This window comes from Plectropomus leopardus, chromosome 7 (genome assembly GCF_026936395.1).
Source record: "Plectropomus leopardus strain MGB_pleo_1.0 chromosome 7, ASM2693639v1, whole genome shotgun sequence".
Classification (NCBI taxonomy): Eukaryota; Metazoa; Chordata; class Actinopteri; order Perciformes; family Serranidae; genus Plectropomus; species Plectropomus leopardus.
Window position 1 is genome coordinate 16,197,922 of NC_142182.1, and position 21,821 is coordinate 16,219,742.

The 21,821-nt window shown below is 40.9% G+C and overlaps 1 protein-coding gene across 4 annotated transcripts in view; it reads right to left on the bottom strand.

Annotated features, from left to right (window-relative positions):
* LOC121950162 (zinc finger protein 536-like) overlaps positions 1-21,177 on the bottom strand; it is a 32,896-nt gene extending 11,719 nt beyond the window's left edge. The window contains exons 1-3 of one of the 4 annotated variants that reach the window (XM_088080045.1): positions 20,867-21,175; positions 20,097-20,203; positions 8,213-10,037 (exon numbers count right to left, since the gene is read on the bottom strand). In XM_088080045.1, the coding sequence (XP_087936171.1) occupies positions 8,213-9,830 (1,618 nt within the window). In that variant the 5' untranslated portion in view covers positions 9,831-10,037; positions 20,097-20,203; positions 20,867-21,175. Of the gene's footprint in view, positions 1-8,212; positions 10,038-20,096; positions 20,286-20,866 lie in introns of all 4 variants that reach the window. The other 3 variants (XM_088080044.1, XM_088080043.1, XM_088080046.1) reach the window with 3 other exon arrangements.
* Between the last annotated feature and the right edge of the window lie 644 nt (positions 21,178-21,821).

A 21,821-nucleotide genomic window follows, 5' to 3' on the forward strand; every position in this document is an offset into this window, starting at 1 on the left:
GATCCATCATTTTACAGTATGGACGCCACCACCATGTGCAATAAATACACCCAAAGATGTTAACACCAAACAAGATTCTTCCAGAAATAATAAACAGTCAAATTCAAAGCAACTAGAACAAGGCAGATGTCGCAGACAAGAACCTCATTCCATCAAAACCAGTAAGTGGGTTCCCCAGTCAAAAATAACGAAGTCCAACATGTGAGCGGTTCTGATTAACCGCACCATGTACTGTAGCTGAGTTTGTTTTTGCTTCACACTTGAAAAATTGTGTGTTGGAACCATAATTCAAAAAGTACAAAGTGTATTATTGTGGAGAATGACAAAGGGTAATTTTTCTCCTTTTAGCCGGTGAAAAATATCCATCTGGAAACGAGATTTGATCCCGCTCACCATAACTTTTAATTAAAGGTAATTTAAATGTCCTCTTCCCTGTGTTTACCTACAGTTTAATCATTATAGCTATCACAGAAACTCCCTCCAGGGTTAAACACACTCCCTGTGACCATTTTGAGTTAGTGATTGTCTGAGACCTCAGCCTTGCACTGTCTTTAAACAGCCCAGCTGTTTCGCTGCCATTCCAATTACAGTAAAAGTCATCCGACGCCATTAAGCCACAAATATTGGCAGTTTATTGCCCAACACTCTCCTGGCATTTGAAGGTCAGGTCATACATTATACTGTGTCTTTTAGGGATGCGTCTGGGATAGGGAGATAAACCCACCACCATTAATTTAATTCTATGCATATTGATGCCTTATTGTTCTTCTTTAATGGACTAATATCTGAGTTACAACAGTGATTCATCCCCGCCAGAGAAATATCAATTTCATACACCTCAGGATCTGACCCTGAGGTAATTCTCTGAGGTAAATCTAAATCTAATGATCTGTAGTTGTTGCTTTACTTTGTTTCCAACTTTAATAGAAAAACCACCTTTGTGAGGTGAATGGTAGTAAAAGGGGGCTTTTTTTGGACTATTTCGAGTGTACAAAACCATAAAATAACACCCCTGTATTATCTAAATAGATCTGAAGCTAATGAAAATGAAAAATCACTGCTGAAATGGCAAATCTGTGCCCCTGAAGTGAAGGCAGTCACCCCTGTTTGTACTTTGTGTGTGTGTGTGTGTGAGAAAGTGTGTGTCAACATTATGTTTGATTTAATGTCTGCGTACATTGAATGCGCGTGGCGACGTGCGTGGGCGTGCAAGAGCGGGAAAGAGACTTCAACAGTGCCACACCCTTGTCTCCAGTAAGAGACAAAAAAAATCCAAACAGCTTAATGGAACTCTTTCAGACACGCCATATATCTCAATTATTCTGTGGCTTAAATTACGATGACATTACCGGCCAGCTCCAAATGCAGAAAACACATATATCTGACCTCATCTTTCAGCGTGGACCTTCCTAAACCCATTTGCCTGCCTACATGAGAGCTGTAAAACAATACAAAGAATGAAGAGTCTTGCCTTTTTTTTTTCTCTCTCTCTCTCTTCCTTTGGACGGGTGCCATCTTTGTGATTGCCTGGTTCATGCTAACTTAATCAGTTTAAGATTTACTTACACTGCCGAGGCTCACATTATGTGAGGGGAGTAATTTTAGAGCTTAGATTTATCAACCAAAACTCCAATTACTGCATCATTACAAACCCCAGCCTCTCTCACCTAACACAGAGCATCTAATGAAGTGATGCGTATGAGTTATCCGCCCTTACTGGATGTGCAAGGCGGAGGAAAAAGGTAAATAAATAAATAAATGCCTCAAGTGAGCCGTGTCTATGGAAAAAGCATGCAGCTGGGCTTGGACGAGTGATTCATTTCATATGGAAATAGGCTTTAAGATTTACAACCATACATCACCGTCAATGCAATCACAGGCTCACATACTATATGCTTACACAGGCATTTGGCAGTTATACTGTAGATATCAAACTCCATATACACTGAGGTTTTTTGGCTGTTCTTTCTACAGTATATATGCAATCAAGCACCTGAAATGCAAAGCAGAAATACATGGTGGCTGGTTCGGTTTAAGATGAAACAGAGTGAGAGAGAGAGAGAGAGAGAGAGAGAGAGAGAGAGAGTCACACACAAGACTGGTGAGAAAAACAGGGGCACCAGATGTTCTTTGATGTTTATAATAGCATATATTATTAATATTAATTAGACCACATAGTCAATGACGCATTTGGGACGTTTCCAAGTCAATTAAGCCAAATGGCATTCAGGAGACGGTGGAACAATATTTCAAGGCAGGTGTTCAGAACTCCCTGGGTAAATCTTTTTATCTGCATGCTAGGAAAACAAGCATTTTGAGCTTAATTTGAGCCTCATATCTGCAATAATAATTAAAAAGAGGATTAAAAGACAGAAGTGAGAGGGAGACAGAAAAGCCAACAGGTAATCAGTTTAGACAAACCAGTCAGAGTGAGTGTGATATCGCAATAAGAGTTTGTTAAGCCAGACACAGGAGTTAGATAAGGTTTGGTTTAAAAGACGCCACTGTCAGCAATCACAAAGAATAGACCGATGTAACTGGAACAGCCGAACGGAAAGTGATACTGTGTACAGCAGCTTGCTTTATCTGTGTTTCTGGGTAAACCACTGCTCATATTACCAGTCACAGTTTTTACAGACGCTTATCATTTCTCTCGACGCTTACAGTAAAAGAAGTGTAAAAGCAAGGAATGAGGGACAAAACACATGTGGACGACATCATTACATGGTGTCTGCTTGCTGACCTTGAGGTTAAGAGTATTGAATGGGACTAATTAATAACTGTCAGAGCATTTTATGTTTGTTAGGCATGTTTTTATTCTGAGCCGGGATCTAACTGGTCCAATGTAGGTCAGAGGCCTGAAGCATGCACCCTTCATTAGTTTATCATTTTAAGAGGAGTCGTTAGTCTTAATCTGGGATTATAATTAAAGTCAAAGTGCATTTTCAAATCTGTCCTGATGAGACACTGAAAGAAGTAACACGCGCCTTCTATTGAAATCAAAGCGTGATTTCTAATTTGAGATAGTTAAAAATCTAAATCCAGCGCTGTATCTGGATGTATCGAGCAAAAAAGGAGCCGTCTCTCACTCTGACAGCCATGACTGTACTATATTTGCTATCCATATTGAGGACATCAATAACTTCATGACCACCATAGGCTGACTATGAATAATGCAGCCAGTAATTCTGGACTAATCAATGTTCCTCAAGCTGAACATCTGGCAGTGGTAATTCTTCCTCAGCATCTCCGCTCTCCTGAATTAGAAAACACTCGCTCTCTCCCTCTCTTCTTCCTCCACGTCCAACCGTCGAGGCAGACAGACTTGATCAGTTACAACCCCCCACCTCCGAAAAAACTTATCCCTGTTATTAAACCCTCATCAAGTGGTGCGTGTTCTCCATATGTGTAGGATTTACCTATCTGTCCCGCAGCAGACCTGTGTGTTGAGCCAGGGCCAGCAGCGTGTGATTGTGTTAATTAATCTGTCATTGTGAGCGCAGGGAGCAGCTGCAGAGGTCTCTGGGATATATTGTCAGAGCTAAACAATGCGGTGCTAAGCCCCCAGAGTGAGTCTACCATTACACAAGACTAAGAACAGAGAGGAGAGGAGGAGAGGGGGGGAGAGAGAGAGCCTGCCGGATCCATCATTGACTAAAGCAATGACGCCTGACCTTTACAATGAATTAGTTTCCATGCTTAATATTGACTGAAATTAGAGTCTGATACTGAATGTGCCATCCCAGAACTGTGTGCACTCAAATCCTCAGCTAGCCAGCTATCATAAATGTTTCTGGAAGTGACACCGTATGGTCTCGGAGATAGGGGAGAAGAGGGAAAGTAAAAACAACAGAGCTTGAATATGTTTCTTAAAGAGCAACCAGAGAGGGATTTGGCCATAAACGGGGAGCATTTACATGTAAATATGCAGATACCAGTATTTGTGTACAATATGGAAACAAAACATCTAATGAGATTAGACCTGATCCATTTATCTCTGCTATACGGCCATCATTTAAGAGGATGCTGGATCAAATCCCATAACAGCGCATCAGACTTGGACGTACATAACAGCAGCACTCCAGTGGAAAATAACCACAGTCGTAAGCTATGAGGCAACAGAACCAAAAGTTTGAATTTATTTTTCTGCTCTTAACAACGCTGTTATAGCAGTAATTTAGGCTCATGATAACATGTTAGCAGGATGCCATGACAAGAAAGGCATTTACCCAGAGAGCCGAATCATCCGAATCACCAGGTGGAACAGAAGACTATCAATAAAAATACCAGGTGGTAGATCAAATCATAAAAATCACTGGGTGGTATATATCAAATCATTAAAAACACCAGATGGCATGCATTAACATCTTGTGCCCCCGTAGGCAAGGGGTGGGGATGTGACGGATATAAAATAGAGGGTACTAATTATCCCTACAATTCAACATGATGCCATTATCTTTTAAAGGAAGACAAAGTCCTTGTGGATGACAGTAATATCCATGGTGGTGTTGCTGACCCTGCGCTTCATGTCCACCCACTTTAAGTGGGAAGAAAGATAAGGCCACAGCTGTCATTTAGCTACTGTAATTTTTTTAAGATATATATATATATAAAGTTTATATTCTAAGCTGATTTAATTAGAGCACTGTGATAAGGTCCGTCTGTAGGTCTGTCACCTTACCTACTATTAATTCTTAGAAAAGAAATGTGTTCCTGTTAAAAACTAACAAAATATGGTGTACTCCAGCAGTGGTGAGCAGAGTACTGAAAATATATATATAGTAAAAGTGCCATTACACCCATAAAAAAAATGACGCACACAAAAGTGAAAATTACCATTTGAGAATTTGAGAATTACCTTACTACTTAAGTAAAAGTTAAAAAAAAAAAAAAAAAAAAAGGTAGGTTGTGTGGGCAATTGCAAAATAATGAAAAAATATATAGCATTTGTTGATTTGTTGATTTGTTGATTTGATGAGTTTTTTTATGAAAGAGAGAAGGGAGGCTAATCAAAGAGATAAGGATAGAATTTAAAAAAAAAGAAAAGAAATATAATTGGAGAATAAAATTGAGATATGCACAATCTCCATTTTTTTTCCATCTAATCTCTTCCTCATTTATCCTTCTCTTTCTCTATTTCCATATCCATCCCAGAGTGGACAAATTAAATAACCTCACTCAAAGGTTCTGTATGTAAATTGTACCGATTTTATCATTAATTGTTTTTATTGCCAATGTGTCAACAGGTTGTAACGTAACTAAAAAATTAAAAATAATTCCCAGTCTTTCTCAGTTGACATTATAAATAATTGGACATAGCTAGTGTTACATCACCCATTGGTTAGTGGATTGCTAGTTTGAAGCCCTGATTTTAGCATTTTGGCCGTTGCCGTCTTTTTTTTTTCTGAAGCCAGAAGTGACCATATTTAGACTAGAGAGTGGAGTTTTGGAGTCGTGTTGAAGAGCAAGAGGTGGATCTGACTCACAGACTGCAGCGAAGCCTAGCAGACAGCCTGTCACTTTAGTGGCCCCAGCCTTAAAAAAAGTATTATTTTGGTCCTTAATAATTGTGAAGGGTTGTCATGATTGTCGAAATTAGCTACAGAAACCAGAACTGTTTTTTTGTATGGGATGTGAACATTATTACAATATTTCAGTTTTTGGCACATTCACATTGGCTTCATTTTTCAGCCTCAGAGGATGCCATTTGCTTCTCTGTAAAACACTCGAGTCAAATTTTTCCCTGAAAAACCTTAAGACGCGATGTCATGCACAATCTCATGCCTTGCCTCTCAGTGTGCAACAGTAGCTAATGGTAATGATGTCTGAGAATGTCAAGAAATTACTAGCACCCACCACAAAACAGAGTCCATACATGTTATTTATGTTATATACACTTTGCAGCGGCAGCCCAGCACAGATAGACCTTCACTTAGCGTCCTGTAGCAACTCAAATTCAGTCAAAGCAAGACCAAGCGCCCAAGCACCAGGGGTCTGATCTCGCTCTGAGTCCCTGCTGGGACAGAACACTTTGTTGCGTCTGCTGGCCACCAACCCACCATGAACCCTGTTGCTGCGGTTTGCGCTGACTGAAATCGAGTTGCTACAGTACGCTCTTGTCCAGGGGAAGTAGTTTCCAAGATGCAGGGAGTGAGCAGGAGGGTCCATAGGCTGCTAGCTAGCTAAATAATAATGTAGCCAATGGTCCAAAGTAATTATAGGAACATAGCAGATAATGACATTATTCTAAATATGATTGAAATATATTTTCAAGCCTTCTATCAACGTGGCGATAGTCAATCACAGTCAGTCTTGTGTTTGTCACTGTTTTGGCCGATGCTGTGGTGTTCGCTCACGGCTACCAACAAGATGCTGACTGCAGTTCATTTAACGGCCTCAAAAAAAGGAGTCACTAATAACAGGGATTTTTGGAAAGATACATGCAGGACCTTAAAAATAATGTTAGTGAGCTAAATAACATTACATCTCCACCTACAGTATGTGCAACTTACTTCACTGTGTTTGCAGAGGTTAGGATAGGACCCTTTTTAAAAAAATTTTAAAAAAAAGCGGAGATCTCAGTGTTTTTCAGGAGGCACAGCGAGCACTGTTCCAACTGTTTTATTTTTTATATTTTGGTATAAAATTGTAGCCAGATGTGACCAGGGATTGTCGCCGGAAGCTGCCTTCTGGGTTTCACTCTGTCATCATTGCATCGTGGTCAAAAGACAGGTGGTGCTTCTTTTTTATTCAAGGTGGCTGGCAACTTGGCATCTGCAGTAGAGGTGCTCCTCGAATCCTCCCCACACACACTTGTACACACACTTAACCCCAGCACTTAGAGCAGACTAAACGTAACAAAGGTATAAATGGCAAATGTGGTTAAGTATTAAGTCGATTACTAGCTCAAAAATATACTCAAGTAAAGAGTAGAAGTACAGTTTTTAAAAATGAACGTGAAAGGTATTTCCATAAAGTTGGGGGACTTTCCTCACTCTCCCTGCATTTCTTGTCTGCCTCTCTACTGTCAATTAAAAGCAAAATGCCCAGAAAAATTTAGTCAAGAAAAGTATATGGTCGAAGCAGATATTCTGAATTTTAATTCCTAGTATGAGTCAAGCTCCATAAACCAATACAACTGGATGTTGCGATTTAACTTGATAGTGACCCTGATGACATCATCAAGGTAATTTTGTCAAACTTTGGAAAATTCACTCAAAGCTCACAACATAACACACAATCCTGCTATGGTCACAGGCTGTGCAGTAGTTCTCCAGTCAAGTTAACTCAACTGAAATATTGACCAAAATATGTGAACTTGCTCACTGAGTCTCCTCTTTAAAGGGATAGTTCAGATTTTTTGAAGTGGGGTTGTATTAGGTTCCTATCCATAGTCTGTGTATTACTCTCAGCAGGAAGGAACCTGTAACATAGTGGCAAGAATACTCTGTACACGTGTCACAATACAGTATATTCAATGGCCTCACAGGCCGCTCCCGTCTAGAACGTTACCTCTGTTAAAAGGTGCATTATAGAGTGCCTCATTTTTCTGTAGGCCAACCTGGAAGTTAGCGGCGCCCTGGGTCCCCTTGTCTAAAAATCTATGAGATTTTTCAATTTGATTTTGGATAATTACAGAAAATAAGCTCTGTGGTAAACAAATAAGCAGTACAGTCGTGTTGCCACCGCCATTAGGCTGTAAAGCCGTGTTTAGCGAGGTTCGGCACGATGATGTTCTGTAGTCCAATTTAGCCACTTGTTAGCAATTGCTTTTTTAAGGCACATAAAAGCTTCAGAGTTTGCAGGTGGGGTATTTACTGAATTATTTTATGTTGTAGAACAAAACCTGAAAGTCTCTGAAGGTGGTGTTAGCCACAGGCTTTATATCAGGCATCTAACCAAAAACCCATTGACTTGAGAAGATGGAACTGGAGGTGCTGAAATGCAAATTTATTTTTCAGGTTTTAGGACTCATTACTGATGTTCTCTATTATGACCTCCTCTCCCGTCACCACCTGTGTTGTTGTCAGAAACTTTTATAACTGCCCTTTAGTTTATTTGCTTTATCTGTGCTAACATAAAGGACGCATGGACATATGTGGGCAGTGATTATTGCACTGTTTGAAATGAACATGTATTTTCATACGTAAAGAGAGTATTACTCAGCCTTAAAACAACATTCACAAAAAAAAGTTTTCCTTGACTGAATTACCTGTAGCTGGAGAAGAAGACTGTGGTCGATGGTCGAGGCCGCTGCTTGAGTGGGAGCTCCCTGTCTCCGTGATGATCTCTTTTGGCCCATGACGATTCAGGCTACCTGGACTACCAGGTCTACTGATTGCCTTGGCCTCTGGGTCGCTGAGACACACTTTTCCATCGTCTGATGGGAGACATCTCTCAGGCAGGTAGGAGGAGCACTGCTGCTGGTCTTTTGGGCCGAACATTTGCTGTTCAGCAGGCAGCCCTGGTGTCATGATCTGCCAGCCTGTGTAGCTGCTGCTGCTGTTAAGTGTGTCTCTGTTAGACATGACCTTCTGCAGATATTCCATGCTAGTGGAGCTCAGTGGAGGGTGGAGATGATTCAAACCTAGTAAAGAGGGGTTCTCTGCATCTGTCAAAGGGCCAGGACCTGAGGAAATCATCCTCCCTAACATCTCCCTAACCTTCATGTCAACGCCTGCTGTGGCGAGCATCTGGTTGTAGTCTTGATGGTCGGCTCTCTCAGCCATGAGGAACCTGTTGTGAATTCGGGTGATGTACTGCGAGTAGAGGTTGCTCTGGTGGTCTTGTGTTAGGTTATTCATGTTAACCGCAGTGTCGTGCTCCACAGGGAGATTATGCTTAGCAGCCAGCTTATTGAGATGGACCTTCATGTGGTTCTTCAGAAACCAGGGTTCTTTGAAACGACGGCCACAGATTTGACAGCAGTGCTCAAAAGAGTCCTTGTGTTTCCTCATGTGACCCTTCAGGAACCAGGCCTGACTGAAGGTCTGTCCGCACACCTCGCAGGGAAATTCGCCTGCAGGTTTCTTCTTGTCACCTGCACCCATTGTGGGCCTCTGCCCTGAGCCCGAGTCAGCAGTTATATGTGTTGTCTCGACATGGCTGATGAGTTCCTCCTCTTGCGAGGCAGCAAACTCGCACAAGGTGCATTTGTAGGGTTTATGTAGAATCCTGATGTGGCGCTCAAGCTCCTGCTGCTTCCTGAACTTTCCCTTACAGAAAGAGCAGCGGAAACCGGTGGGTTGGGGCTGGGTGGGATCATCTGGGATAGTAGTCGCCTTCGGAGATGTGGATGTGTGTGGCTGGCTCTCCGCAGCACCAGAGTTGGTTAAGAACAGGGGTTGTGTTGGTACAGTTTGTAACATTTGGGGCGGTTGAAGTTGGTTTATATTAGATGTTTGCTGTTGGTTGACATGACTAGCTCGCGTCTGCCTGTCCCTTAGTATTGCCCTTTCCTCAAGCTCATGAAGCAACCTATTCTCCTCCCTAATTCGCCCACGGCCTTTACCCAGAATGCCTTGCTTGTGAGTACGAAGGTGTATCTTCAGGTTGCCCTTCTGCGCGGCCCTATGGTCGCAGTAGGGGCACTTGAAGGGCTTCTCACCCGTGTGTGTGCGCATGTGAAGGGAAAGGATGCTGTTGAAGCGGAAGCGCTTCCCACACAATGGGCAGGGATACTTCCTGTTCTTGCGGCCGTCATCCTGGGTGGAATTTACCTGGGAGACGATGCTTTGATTGGTGACTCTCAGGAACTGGGAAAGCTCTGCTCTCCCGTTCATACTGCTGAGAATCCTTGCATCCATGATTTGATTGGCCAGAAGCGCCATCTGGCTCCTAATTGGGTGGGTGGATGGGGTAATGAAGCTGTCCTTTCAGGGACTGGCTGATGTTACAGTATGGTGGTCAGGGGAGCCTGTGTGAGACGGTCGGGGGGTTAGCAGTTAACTGAATGCTGACTGTTTGCACTTATTCAGTTGAAACAGGATGTGGATTCATGCTGTTGAGATGAGATGTCTGTTTGTTGTAGCTCAGACCTAAAGAGAAGAACAAAAGGAACATTAAGTTCATTCTAATTCTGCCAAAACAAATAAGTTACTCAAATACATGAATCTGCAGCTCAGAAAGCCCAAGAACAGGTGAGAATAATGTCAGTGGGGCTCTGAGCTGTCAATTATGGGGGTGAATCTGTACGTTTGCAGCTGCTTTATGATGCCAGTGATGCACCACAAATAGGTCAGGAAATGGAGCAAAGTAGGTTCTGACTCTCGTCATCCTGTGTTAATGTATACCTGTGGTTTTAGATTATTGTTGGAGACCGTGAAAATGCTGATTAAGTCTAACCACAAAGGCTTCCTCAACAAATATCTCATCTTTACTAAAGGGCAAGGTGAAAATCTTTGTCTTGATCTCATTTTGTACTGACACACAATACTAAGGCAGCACAAACATCAAAGACTGTCTGCCTCTACTTACCCTTCTTTTGCATTTCACAAATCTGCACTTAAAAAAAAAAAAGATTAAAGTTAAGCTTTTTCAGCAGGTCTATTGCATATTTGAATAAAACCTTTACCAGGATAATTATGTCACAGGAGTACTAAGGGAAATAAACAACTTGATGATGCAAAAATGCAAACTAAAGTTGAAGGAAGAATATCCAAATAGAAAGCTAAAATATGCTTCACTTCTCCCCCGCCCAGTGCCCCCCCCCCCCCTCCACCACCCCCCCATCTTTTTTGATTCAACTGCAGCAGCAAAACAAAGCTTCAAATTCACATCGTGCTACAATGGTAGAGGTCACATAAGCGAGCCCTGCGCAGCTCTAGTGCAGCACCAAAGGGCACAGAACAAAGCCTGCACTGTCCACACTGAATTAACACAGGCTTACATCATCCTGGACTGCAACCTCAGTCAGTCATGAAAATGATGTACACAAAACCACACAGATAAAAAAGCTGGCAGGCTGGCAGCAGTAGTTGGTGTGAGCAGCGTGTCTGCTCTGAGCTGTAGATCAGACATCAATCTAACCATATGGTACTGACCTAATCATATCTGACAGGAAAAAGAGAGCCAATTCTATTATAATATGGCAGATCCACTTCATAACCTGGTATTCCTTAGCACTCATGCCAAAACAGAAGGGGAAGCAGAGGATGTTCAGCCTACCTCACACCCACTATCAAGGATTACAGTCATTTGAGCTTTTATCGCATTTGCCTCTATTAATGTCATTACTGTACTGTAGCCTTGGATGTGTAACATTGTACAGCGTATCTAATTTGAAGTCAAATCAATAATAACTGATAAAACTCGACTTCAAATGGCTATGCGTCTACAGCATCAAATAACTTCTGACTACTCTGTGTGCGTTTCTTTTATTACCTGGGTTTTCAACAAAGGGTCCACCAACCTTAGGGGGTCCGCAGAGTTACAGCAAGGGGGCGGTCAAATTACTGCTCGATCATTTCAAATTTTAATTATTATTTTTGGTCAAAATTAAAACATGCCTAAAAATACACATTAACAACTATAACATACTATTAATTAAAATAAATTGGTCTATTAATAAAACCCATTTAATTTGCATTACGCAACATTAATAACAGTTGCTGACTGTTGTACATGCTTTTAGCCTATTTTATCTTTACGACCCTTATTGTATTCTTTTGTTTTTGTATTGATTTGTATGAATGTGTCTCGTTTGTTTTTTTGGTTTTTTTTTTGCTCTTTCCCTCGTCCAAAAGCCAATGGGATTTTTTTTCAATGGATTTTGGATTACCGCAGAAAATAAGCTCTGTGGCAAACTCACATTTATGATGCCTAATTTAAATGTTTTGTTCAGCAAGATAATCTCTACAGATGAACACCACTTTAATGGTTTTGATGCCTAAATGTAGTCGCTAGAAGTAATAAGCTAACGCTAGGCTATAAGCGAACTACACTATGGTCGCAACAAGGCTGTGAAGCTGCTTTCGGCAAGATGACGCTCTGTAGTCTCATTTGGCCACTTGGTAGTAATCATCTTTATTAAGACACATAAAAGCTTCATATTTACAAGTGGGATATTTACTGATTTTTATTTTATTTTAGGTAGTAGAACAGAATATAAGTCTCTTATGCTCCACAGACCTTATTTCAGGATTCTAACCAAAAATACATTTAAAAAAAAAAAACAAAAAAAAAAACAAAAAACATTGACTTCAAGATGAGGGAACTGAGGTCAATGTACTTTTTGGTTTTTGATTTTTTTCTTTCATAAAAATAAATGTAAAAAAACAAATATTAATTTGATTTTCTTTTCAAAATAATTCAAAAAATAACAAGAAAAAGAAAAACAAACCATGTTTAGTTTCCAGGTTCAGAAATGGAATATACAGAATAGAAATTCCCCCAATTTTTCTTTTTTTCCTATCCAAAAAATAAAATAATATCTTCCATTTATGGTGCACAATCTCCTGACAGGCTGGCAGAAAAAAAATGTGCAGAGATTTCTGTAGATGATAGACCTACTAATTTGATTTTTGCACCCATGCATTGAACAGTTTTTTTTCCCCCCTGGACCACTTCAGCTTTCAGTAAATGAAAAAATAAACCTGGGATTTTCTCTGTTTTCTCTGTATTTTTTTTACACTGTATATTCCATTTGTGACACAGAAAAAATATGGCTTGTTTTTCATTTTTGGATTTTAAAATGAAAATCAAATAACTATTTGTTTTTTGTTTGCTCATTTCTGTTTCTGAAAAGAGAATTCAAAGACCGAAAAGTACACTGACTGAGTGCTAAAATGCTAACTCATTTCTTGGTTTTGGGACTCACTCCTTGGGGACACTATTAGCTGTGTTTTTATTACCAAATGTACAGACGTTCTTCATGCACACTGTCAACCTCACAAACCGCTTGGCGAAAGTGCGGACGGTGAGGTTTACTCACCCAGCCATGCTACCACTGCTGCTGACTTAGCAGCAACAGGCAAGCACAAAAGAGAGAAGACGCAAAAAAATATCCAGAGAACTGTTTTTACAGTATATGTATCAAAGGGTCCGTGCTCTGTTTGTCTTTCAGCAAAGGGATCCTTGGCCTAAAAAATGTTAAAGACCTGTTTTACGAAGCAACGCCCCGTGCTCTTTCTTACCTGTCTGTCACAGTTAGTTAGCTGAAACCACGAGAGAGGCGAGTAATAACACAGCAAACTCAGCTTTACAACTTTACTCCAAACCAAAACACCAGATTTAATGTAAATAAAGGCCTTCAGAATAATATTTCTTACGAGTCTGAGCCACCTGCTGCTGCTGCTGCCTATGGTCCATAGAAACCAGTCAGTCAGTCATGAAAATGTTGTACACAAAACCACACAGATAAAGAGCTGGCGTGCCAGCAGCCTTGGCTGGTGTGAGCAGCCTGTCTGCTCTGCACTGAGATCAATGTAAGGATATGGGCCTGACCTAATCATATCTGACAGGAAGAAAGTGAGCGAATGATATTAGCATACACTAGATCCACTTCATATTTGTTAAAGTGGTATTCCTCTGATTAACTAAGCATAAGAAGGAGGCATAAAACCGTCATCACTTGTGTATGTGCGTGTGTGTGTGTGTGTGTAAGAATTGTTGGAGACGGTAGCGGTATGCAGAGCCATCAGGTGTTTCTCTGTCAGAGTGGATTAGACTCTTTTTGGAGCAGATTGAGAGAGTGCTTGATTGTTATTAAGCATCATGTCACACAGTAGCGCCTCTTAGGTGTGGCCGCGCGTAGACGAACAAGGAGCAGGTGTGATTTAGCACAGCCAATAAAAGCAAAAGAAATGTGACACATACACAATTAAACCCGCCATGGGAACTGTGCATTTTGGATGATTTTGGATCTAATGCTATCAAACATCATTAGTTCTTCTTTTCTTTTTTTTTAAACTGTATTCTTCTGTCTTTCAGTATTTAACCTACAGGAGGGTGGAAGTGTAATCTTTTTACTTTGTAGCTGCAGCATATTGTCAGCATGGATGGATGGACAATATAGTAAATCCATAAAGAGGTGACACTGGAATGAAATTTATAGATCAGAAGTGCATATTTCATATTTCTTTTTAGCAGCAGTTAAAAAGCATTAATAATTTATGCGCATGGTTGAGCTGAAAGCTGCAATGAATGCACCACATGAGCCTGCAACCAACCGGTACACTAACCTATCTAATGTAACCTAAAATATCAATAAAAGAGTAGAAGTGGAAAAACTAGTCGGCAAAGTGATAATATAAACAACACATCTGATGATAGTCAGACAGATAACACATCATGTATTGCCTCTGAATTGCACGTTATGATGATTTAGGAGCATCTGAGTATTTTCCATTAAACATGAAGACAAAATCCTGATATATTCTGGTGTCAAAAAACATAATGGCCATAGGGGTAGATTCTGAGGGGGGCACAGGGGACACCCCCTGCTCAATATTTAAAACATGGGCATTTGTCTCCACCAGTAAAAACATTCAAACCTCGATCTAACACTTGGGAAAGTAATCGAGGGAGTTTCTTATTTTAAATGATGCCTAGTATGAACAAAGACATTAAAAACAATCAATAATCAAGCAAATAACCAAATTACAAACCAGTTAAAACAGAAATGAAATAATATAAAACAATATAAACAATTACAGCAATAAATACAGTACAGTAAAATACAGGATAATAAGCATGCTTTGGAGTACATGTATTGTTAAAAGCATTTACTCAATTAAAACAAGATCTGAAATAAAGCATTTGAGCAGCTGTGATGGTGTCAGTGTCCAAAGAAGAAAGTAGCAGAGAACTTTTACTTTGACACAATCAAAGACATTAACATGACAAATTGATGCAGGAAAGGCAGAAATTGGTGGGGGAAAAAAATCACAAAATATTAGAAAAATAAGTGTTTGACACTTAAAATTTTCTGATGGAGGACCCCCCAACACTTAAACTAAATCTAAAACCTTGATACTGACTTTTTAGATTTGATGTTTGTTAAAGCTGGTCAATATAGCTAGTTTAGTATTTTGAAATACATACATTATTAATATTACAAATACAAATGTAACTTTTGGTAACACACTATAATAAAATGAAATGCTTTTTCAGTCCACTAGATTCATTTTGCTGCAATAAAAATTACTTTTTTAACTTTTTTTTTTTTTTTAAACTTTTTCTTAATAACTTTATCTTAAACAGATGTTGACATTTTTTTCCTTTGGGGACATGATTTACAGTTGAAAAATAGGTAATAAATTGTGATACATCGCAATACATGTTATGGCAATAATCAGTATATTGCAAAACATTTAAAATCACAATAATATTGTGTCATGATAATAAAGTATTAAAGTATCATTTGGCCTGTGGTGGTTCCCACCTCAAATATTTATATTTATATTTATGTCTCTATTTTTGCAGACTGAGGGTTGTTTACAATACAGATGAAGTGATATGTGATGATATGCCCATGCAATACATATGGAATGAAACACACATATCCATACCTCATATACACTAACTAATTATACAGGAGGATGCTATACGTATTTGTAGATGTCCCAGATTCTTTGTAATCTATTTCTGCCGAATTCTAAATAACATAACAAGAGATCATGACTTTCAACATTCCTGGAATTCCCTGACTGTCCCAGTTTGCGTATAACAACAGTTTTATTCATCATTACAGAGCAGGCTTATGTGCAGACAGTAAAAGCCCCATGCCATGCATTATGCCCTCTGTGTCTCACTTCACCCACCACGCGCCCACCCGCCAAATCAGCCAGCCAACCACCCCGCCGACTGCCCTGTCAGGGGGGATGAAGAGCCAGTACAAGGAAGAGGGCAGTGGTAACACAGCTGCCCACCATGACCTGTACAAAAGATAGCACCCATATACTTTCTGACAGCCAGATTAATGAAACCCTATAGGAGCTTCTCTGTAGGCCCCCCCAAAAGCCTGACGGAGACAGAATAGTCTAACCAGCACCATTCATTACTGCGGGAGTACAGAGCACAGAAAGAGCACACACAGCACTGACAAACTAGCTCCTTGTGAGTAATAGCTAAAGAACTCATAAAGGAATACATACACATTTGTTGTGGATGCAGTAAATCTATGCCACTCCTTTTACAACTATCAAAAAATCTGGCTTGTGCCCCGTAAAAATAAATCTGCCGCGCATGTGGTGCAGCAGTGATGTGATGTTATTTGGGAGTCAGCTATTTCACATGTTCAGTGAAAGGAGGCTTTCGATTAATTTTGTTTGTCTCATTCACTAATGCAGATTAGTGGCATTGAATGCAACAGAGGGGAAATGAGAACCTTTGGCAACATAGTAAAAGCTACAGGGTATAGAACACCGACAACAGCAGGTCTGCTCAGTGGTGACCAGCTGTGTTTGTACCTGTACGAGTTGCTGGAAAACCTTGCTTTTAATAAGGCTTGAAAGCGACAAAATGTTCTCAGATTGCATTTATGCAGTCGACAAAGATGTGGAAGTGTGTATTCTGTATCATAACCTCATTACAGTGTGTGTCACATATAAACATCACATTCATGAGATTCCCCTGATGCTTTCAATGGAAGGAAATATAAACACTGCTAAACTAGTCATGCACATGCGAAGACACCCACCCTCACATGCTGTCTCTAACACACACACACACACACACACACGCAGGCACGTGCATATAGAATGTATTTTAAATCACTAATGTGTAAACAGTTGCTCTTGTTTGCACAGACCACCTGTTCTTTCTGGACACAAACAAAGCTTTGGCGTACGATGGGGTGTGTTAACAGTGTGGGGTGCGTAGGGGATGCCTTGCACAAGAGAAGCCTATCCACATGGTGTAGGCTGCATCAGATGGTTGGGCCCTGCAGGACGGCAGCCAGCTCCAACAGAACTCACACAGATCTGAAAGAATGGAGCTTCTTCAGTCCGCAACATACTGACATGTTTTGCTTTCTTGAAAAGTACAACTTCCCCCCCGGTGCAAGGGGAAGCAGGCTTGCCAATGCAAACTACTGTCACTATATCATTTAAAGAGACAGGATGGAAGATTTTTTTTGTCTCTTACATTGTTCAATATTTGCAAAACTGCACAGAGATGGCAAAAAAAAAAAATTGGGGCAAAACTACATGTGTCTACTTTGAGTTGCTAAAGCACTTGGAGGCACTAAAAACAAAAGTCATTAAACGAGTCATCACAAAATCACAGCAGGAGTCTGGTAATGCCACTTACAGTATCTCATTAAGCTATGGCATCTACAGGAAAAAAAAACTGACAAACAAAGAGCATAATCCAAGGCACATTAACTGGGCTGATAATTCAATGAACTCTCATTTGGCAGCCATCTTGCCCTTATGATGGTCTTTTTTTTTTTCAGCCGCAGCAGCAGAGCACAGACCCCTCGTGAAGTTCCTCACTCTCTCTCTCTCTCACACACACACACACACAGATATATATTCGTTCTCTCTCTCTCTCTCCCGCGCTCTCTAAAACAACAAAACATCCACCATTAGACAACGGGGTACCGGCGTAATTAGAAAATGACTTCCTTTGCAATCCTAGCTAAGTAGTTTACACACTGTAATTACAGGGACAAAATCATCTTTTCATCATTTCACTGATTGAGCTCATCAACCCAGTGGGATCCCAGGACTGTGCTCAGGCAACATCTGGGCTAAGAGAATTAGCCCTTAGTTTAGCAGGCCTTACACAGTGGCAAGCAACGCAGCATGAACACCGGACATGGCCGTGGCACACGTCTCCAGTTGAGACCGTTTTTTTGGATAATGTATCAAATTGGATGTTGGATCACAGGCCTTGTCAAACAGCCCTTGTTCACATTCAAGATGCACTCATTTTAAAACAATAAGGCACAATTCAAGAGGGAGGCAAGGTCACTGCGCAGCAACTATCTCTATTTCCCACACTTCCAAAAAATGCCATATCAAACTTTTCCTCCCCCTCAGCGCGCTCCTGTACTTGTGAGTTGAAGCATTGAAGATTGACCTTGGCGCACAACAACATGCCTTTTCATGGGGCGCTCTGTTTACTCTAATTCTCCGTGTGCCCTGAGCCTTGACTTTCTAACAAACACATGTGGTCGCGGTGTTGAAGGTGAAGTGCTTTCGTTTCGTCTCTGTCCTGTGGAAGGGCTCTGACTCTGTGTGTTGGCAACAGAGGCAAGTGTTTAATGTGGCAGCTGTTAGCCTCGTGGATTTTCACTAATCACTCTCTCCTGATTACTCTGATGAGTGTATGATGCTCTTAAATAATCAACCCGCAATGAAAAAAAAAAAAAAAAAGAAAAATAATTATCATCATCTCCCTAAGTAGTGCAGCTGCACCCGCCTGCAATAATTACAACTAGAACAGGGCGCCTTCTCTCGTCACTTACAACCACTTATTATTAAAGATAACGCTAATTGGTGCGGTGGTGGGCGACAATTCTTCATGGGGTTCATCATAAAAAGCCAAACCTTGGAAGTTATGGCACATTAGAGGTCCTAAAGCCAAGGTACGGTATTAAACATGGCATGCTGAGGCATGCCGATAATCTGAGCCAGGGGAGTAGTAGACGTCCTATCAGTAGCCCCTTGGTTGCCTCCCTGCCTTGCCCTCACTCCACCCTTCCCCCACTCCTGGTATCAGCCTGGCAGACACAATTAACATTTTCATAAAAACAATTCCCTGCCTCCAATAGTCCAATGTAATTTGTTTTCCATCTCTGTTCATTAATCATTGTTTAAATCGGTGAGCCATCCCCTCCACTCTGCCATCTGCACTCAGCTGTGTTACAGATATGACACCTTCCCCCTTAATGGGAGCTGACAGCCAAGAGAGGAGGCCTGTGGAAAATAGCTTCCTGCATGTGCACTTCCACCTCACATACTGCCAGCAGGTGAGAGAGGGGTATTTAATGGCCTCTGATTAATCTCAAAGGCAAACAACATTACACTACAATATCAGGCGGTATGCGACGCTACAGTATACAACACAGCAGTGGGAAAAAAAGAGTGCAAAGCTACCCAAAAAAAAACTCATGCAGACATTCTTCATAACAATGGCGATGCATTCCACATTTTGTCGAAGTTGTCGACTGTTTTTTTTTTTCTTCTCCCCTAGTTAAATTAGTGCAGTGTTCCTACAATATGCTATTGTTTTCCTGGAATTGGGAGCAAGGTTATTAATTATTCACTGTTGTGTTCTCATATGAGGGGGCTATGCTTTTCACTGTATTGCCTCATAGCTCAAATACTTAGGGCCATGGTACTCGGGCAAATTTCATGAGGCAACATCACAGAGATATTATTATCACAAGGCAGACACTTAGGAGATTAAAAGTTTCCTGAAGAGTTTTCAGTGATTGGAAAGGTTCAGATTTTTCTCTGATAAGATTTCAGCATTTCTGCCCCCCCCCCCTCCCTGCATGGGAAAGACAAATCAAATAACTTTTGCCTCATTTTTTTCCCTTTTCTTTCAAGGGATTTGAAGCCTAAGTCTAGGTTAGCTTAGGCATTTTTGAGGGGGGAGAAAATCCTACTCAATGTGGTGGTAAGAGGGTGCCAAAAAGTTCATCTGGCCTGTTGATTTCAGCATGGATTACAGATATTCAAATCATGAGCCTCATGTTCAAACAAGTGCCTCTATCAGGGGAGAAAGTTGCCAAGCAGAGCTTTGTCATGTAAGCTGTATGAATTTACTGCAGCATAATGAGAAAACGGCTGTGGCGCTACATTTAATACAGTTTCATCCACTCACCCTCCCTCTCTCTAATTTCCTCTCAGTTGTGATGATAATAATTCCAGATACCCCTCCAGCCTCCATACAAGCTTTAGTTTTTAAAAATGAAAAAAAGATGGTGTCACCTGAACATACACAGGCCCAATTTTTCATCAGGAACTGTGTCACGGGCGCACACATGGTCCCAGTTACAAAACGCTTCAGACAAACGCCCCAACTCTTTTTGGGGTGTTTCTAACAAGGACAGCAGCAGCAGCAGCAGCAGCAGCAGCAGTAAATGATGTGTATATTCAAAGCTGAATATTTCATGTTGATTGATCGAACTGACTGCCACCCACCTGCTCCTCCTCCTGTCCCACCGGAGCTGGCATGAGGAGAATTCAGTAATTGAGAAGAGCAGAGCATGGTCTCTCTTTGCTCACATATGACAGATGGGGCATCATCGCTTCAAAGGAGAGCATTTGGAAACAGGAGGAAGGAAGGGGGGGGCAGAGGGTGAGGGTGGCTTTGAAAGTAGCTGTGCCACTCTGTACAGGTGACAGTAAAAAAAAAAGGTTATCTAAAACATGCACTTAAAAAAAAGGTTAAAGCTGTAAAAGGTGTAAAAAATCATTTTAGTGCATTGCAATGTGCAGACACGTTGTATCATTATTCTTAGTCACACACAACTTCATTAGTCCTTATTTTGTATGAAATCGTCATATTTTTTAATTTGCGGCTCTAAATTATAATGAGACATTAATATGGAATTAAAAACAAGCCGTATGGCTTAAATATGACATGATAGGAGGTCGTATGAAAAACATTACGTGGAGCATGTTCACGGTCTAATGTACACACAACATATGTAAAACACAAAAAACACACACATTTGCTGTTTTCTACATAAATCTAACAGACTGTCGCTTTTTATTTACATTAACGCATCAAATTGAATTCCACAGTCGTCTTTTAGCCCTTCGCCATTACTTACTTTTTCACCCCCCAAAAAAAGAAACCAACAGTGGTAGCTCTGGCAAACGCGTCTGTCACAATCCGACATGTCAAGAAACTTAAACTCACTTTTCGCAAATGACTAAATGTGAATGGTGTGGATTATTTGTCTTACCTGGCTGCTTCGGAGGACACGAGGTGACAGCTGGAGTTCAGAGGAGAGTGATGTTGAACTGGATGACTGACTGCTGACTGACGGACTGTTCGCTTCACACGCTTTATCATAAACGCCCAGTCGGACCCAGATTTCCCCCCACTTGAACCGCCGCTTCCTCTCTTTAAACAACAAAAAAAGAAGAAATCTGTCTCACCAGACGAAGGCGGCGGTGCGCTTTGCTCTGTAGTATTTCCAGTTGAAGAAAGAGGTAATGAAATCTTTAAAAAATTACTCGGGATACTTCGACATGTCCCGAAGCCGTATGTCTCCCTCATCTGGCCGCTGGTGTGTAAGTGTAACAGACTGGCACCGTGCGTAAAATGTGCTCTGCCGTCTCCAGGACACAGACCTTGTCAATCCGTCTCCTGAGATGCATGCGTGTGAACGTGTAACGTGGTGTTATGTGTGTGTCAAATTTGGTACGGTGATTACCTGGAAGAGTTGTACTTTTATATTCTTTGAAAACTTCTCTAAAAGTATGATGGATACGCCTGTGATGGCATGAACTTGCTCTCTTTGTAGATAATATGCAGATTTTTTACACCGGTTGAGTGTGTGTGTGTGTGTGTGTGTGTGTGTGTGTGTGTGTGTGTGTGTGTGTGTGTGTGTGTTACAGCAATGTTGCCTTATGCACCCAAACTGTTTGTTGGCATACTGTGTAAGAGAACAAAGGATGACTAAACCTCAGTGATTCAGCATTTTAGTTGGTAAATGGCTCTATTAAGGAAGCTTAATTGGATGCTTGTAACATCCATCACATTTCTACCCATCCTGCTAACCTTCAATGTAGATTCGCCTCCAACAAAATGAGGGAGAGTTTTCTTTCTCTGACGGAGTGATTGCATTCCAGACATTTTGTCCTCCTCAAAGAAATTCTTGCACACAATCTTAAGTGCAGATATAAAAAGCAGAA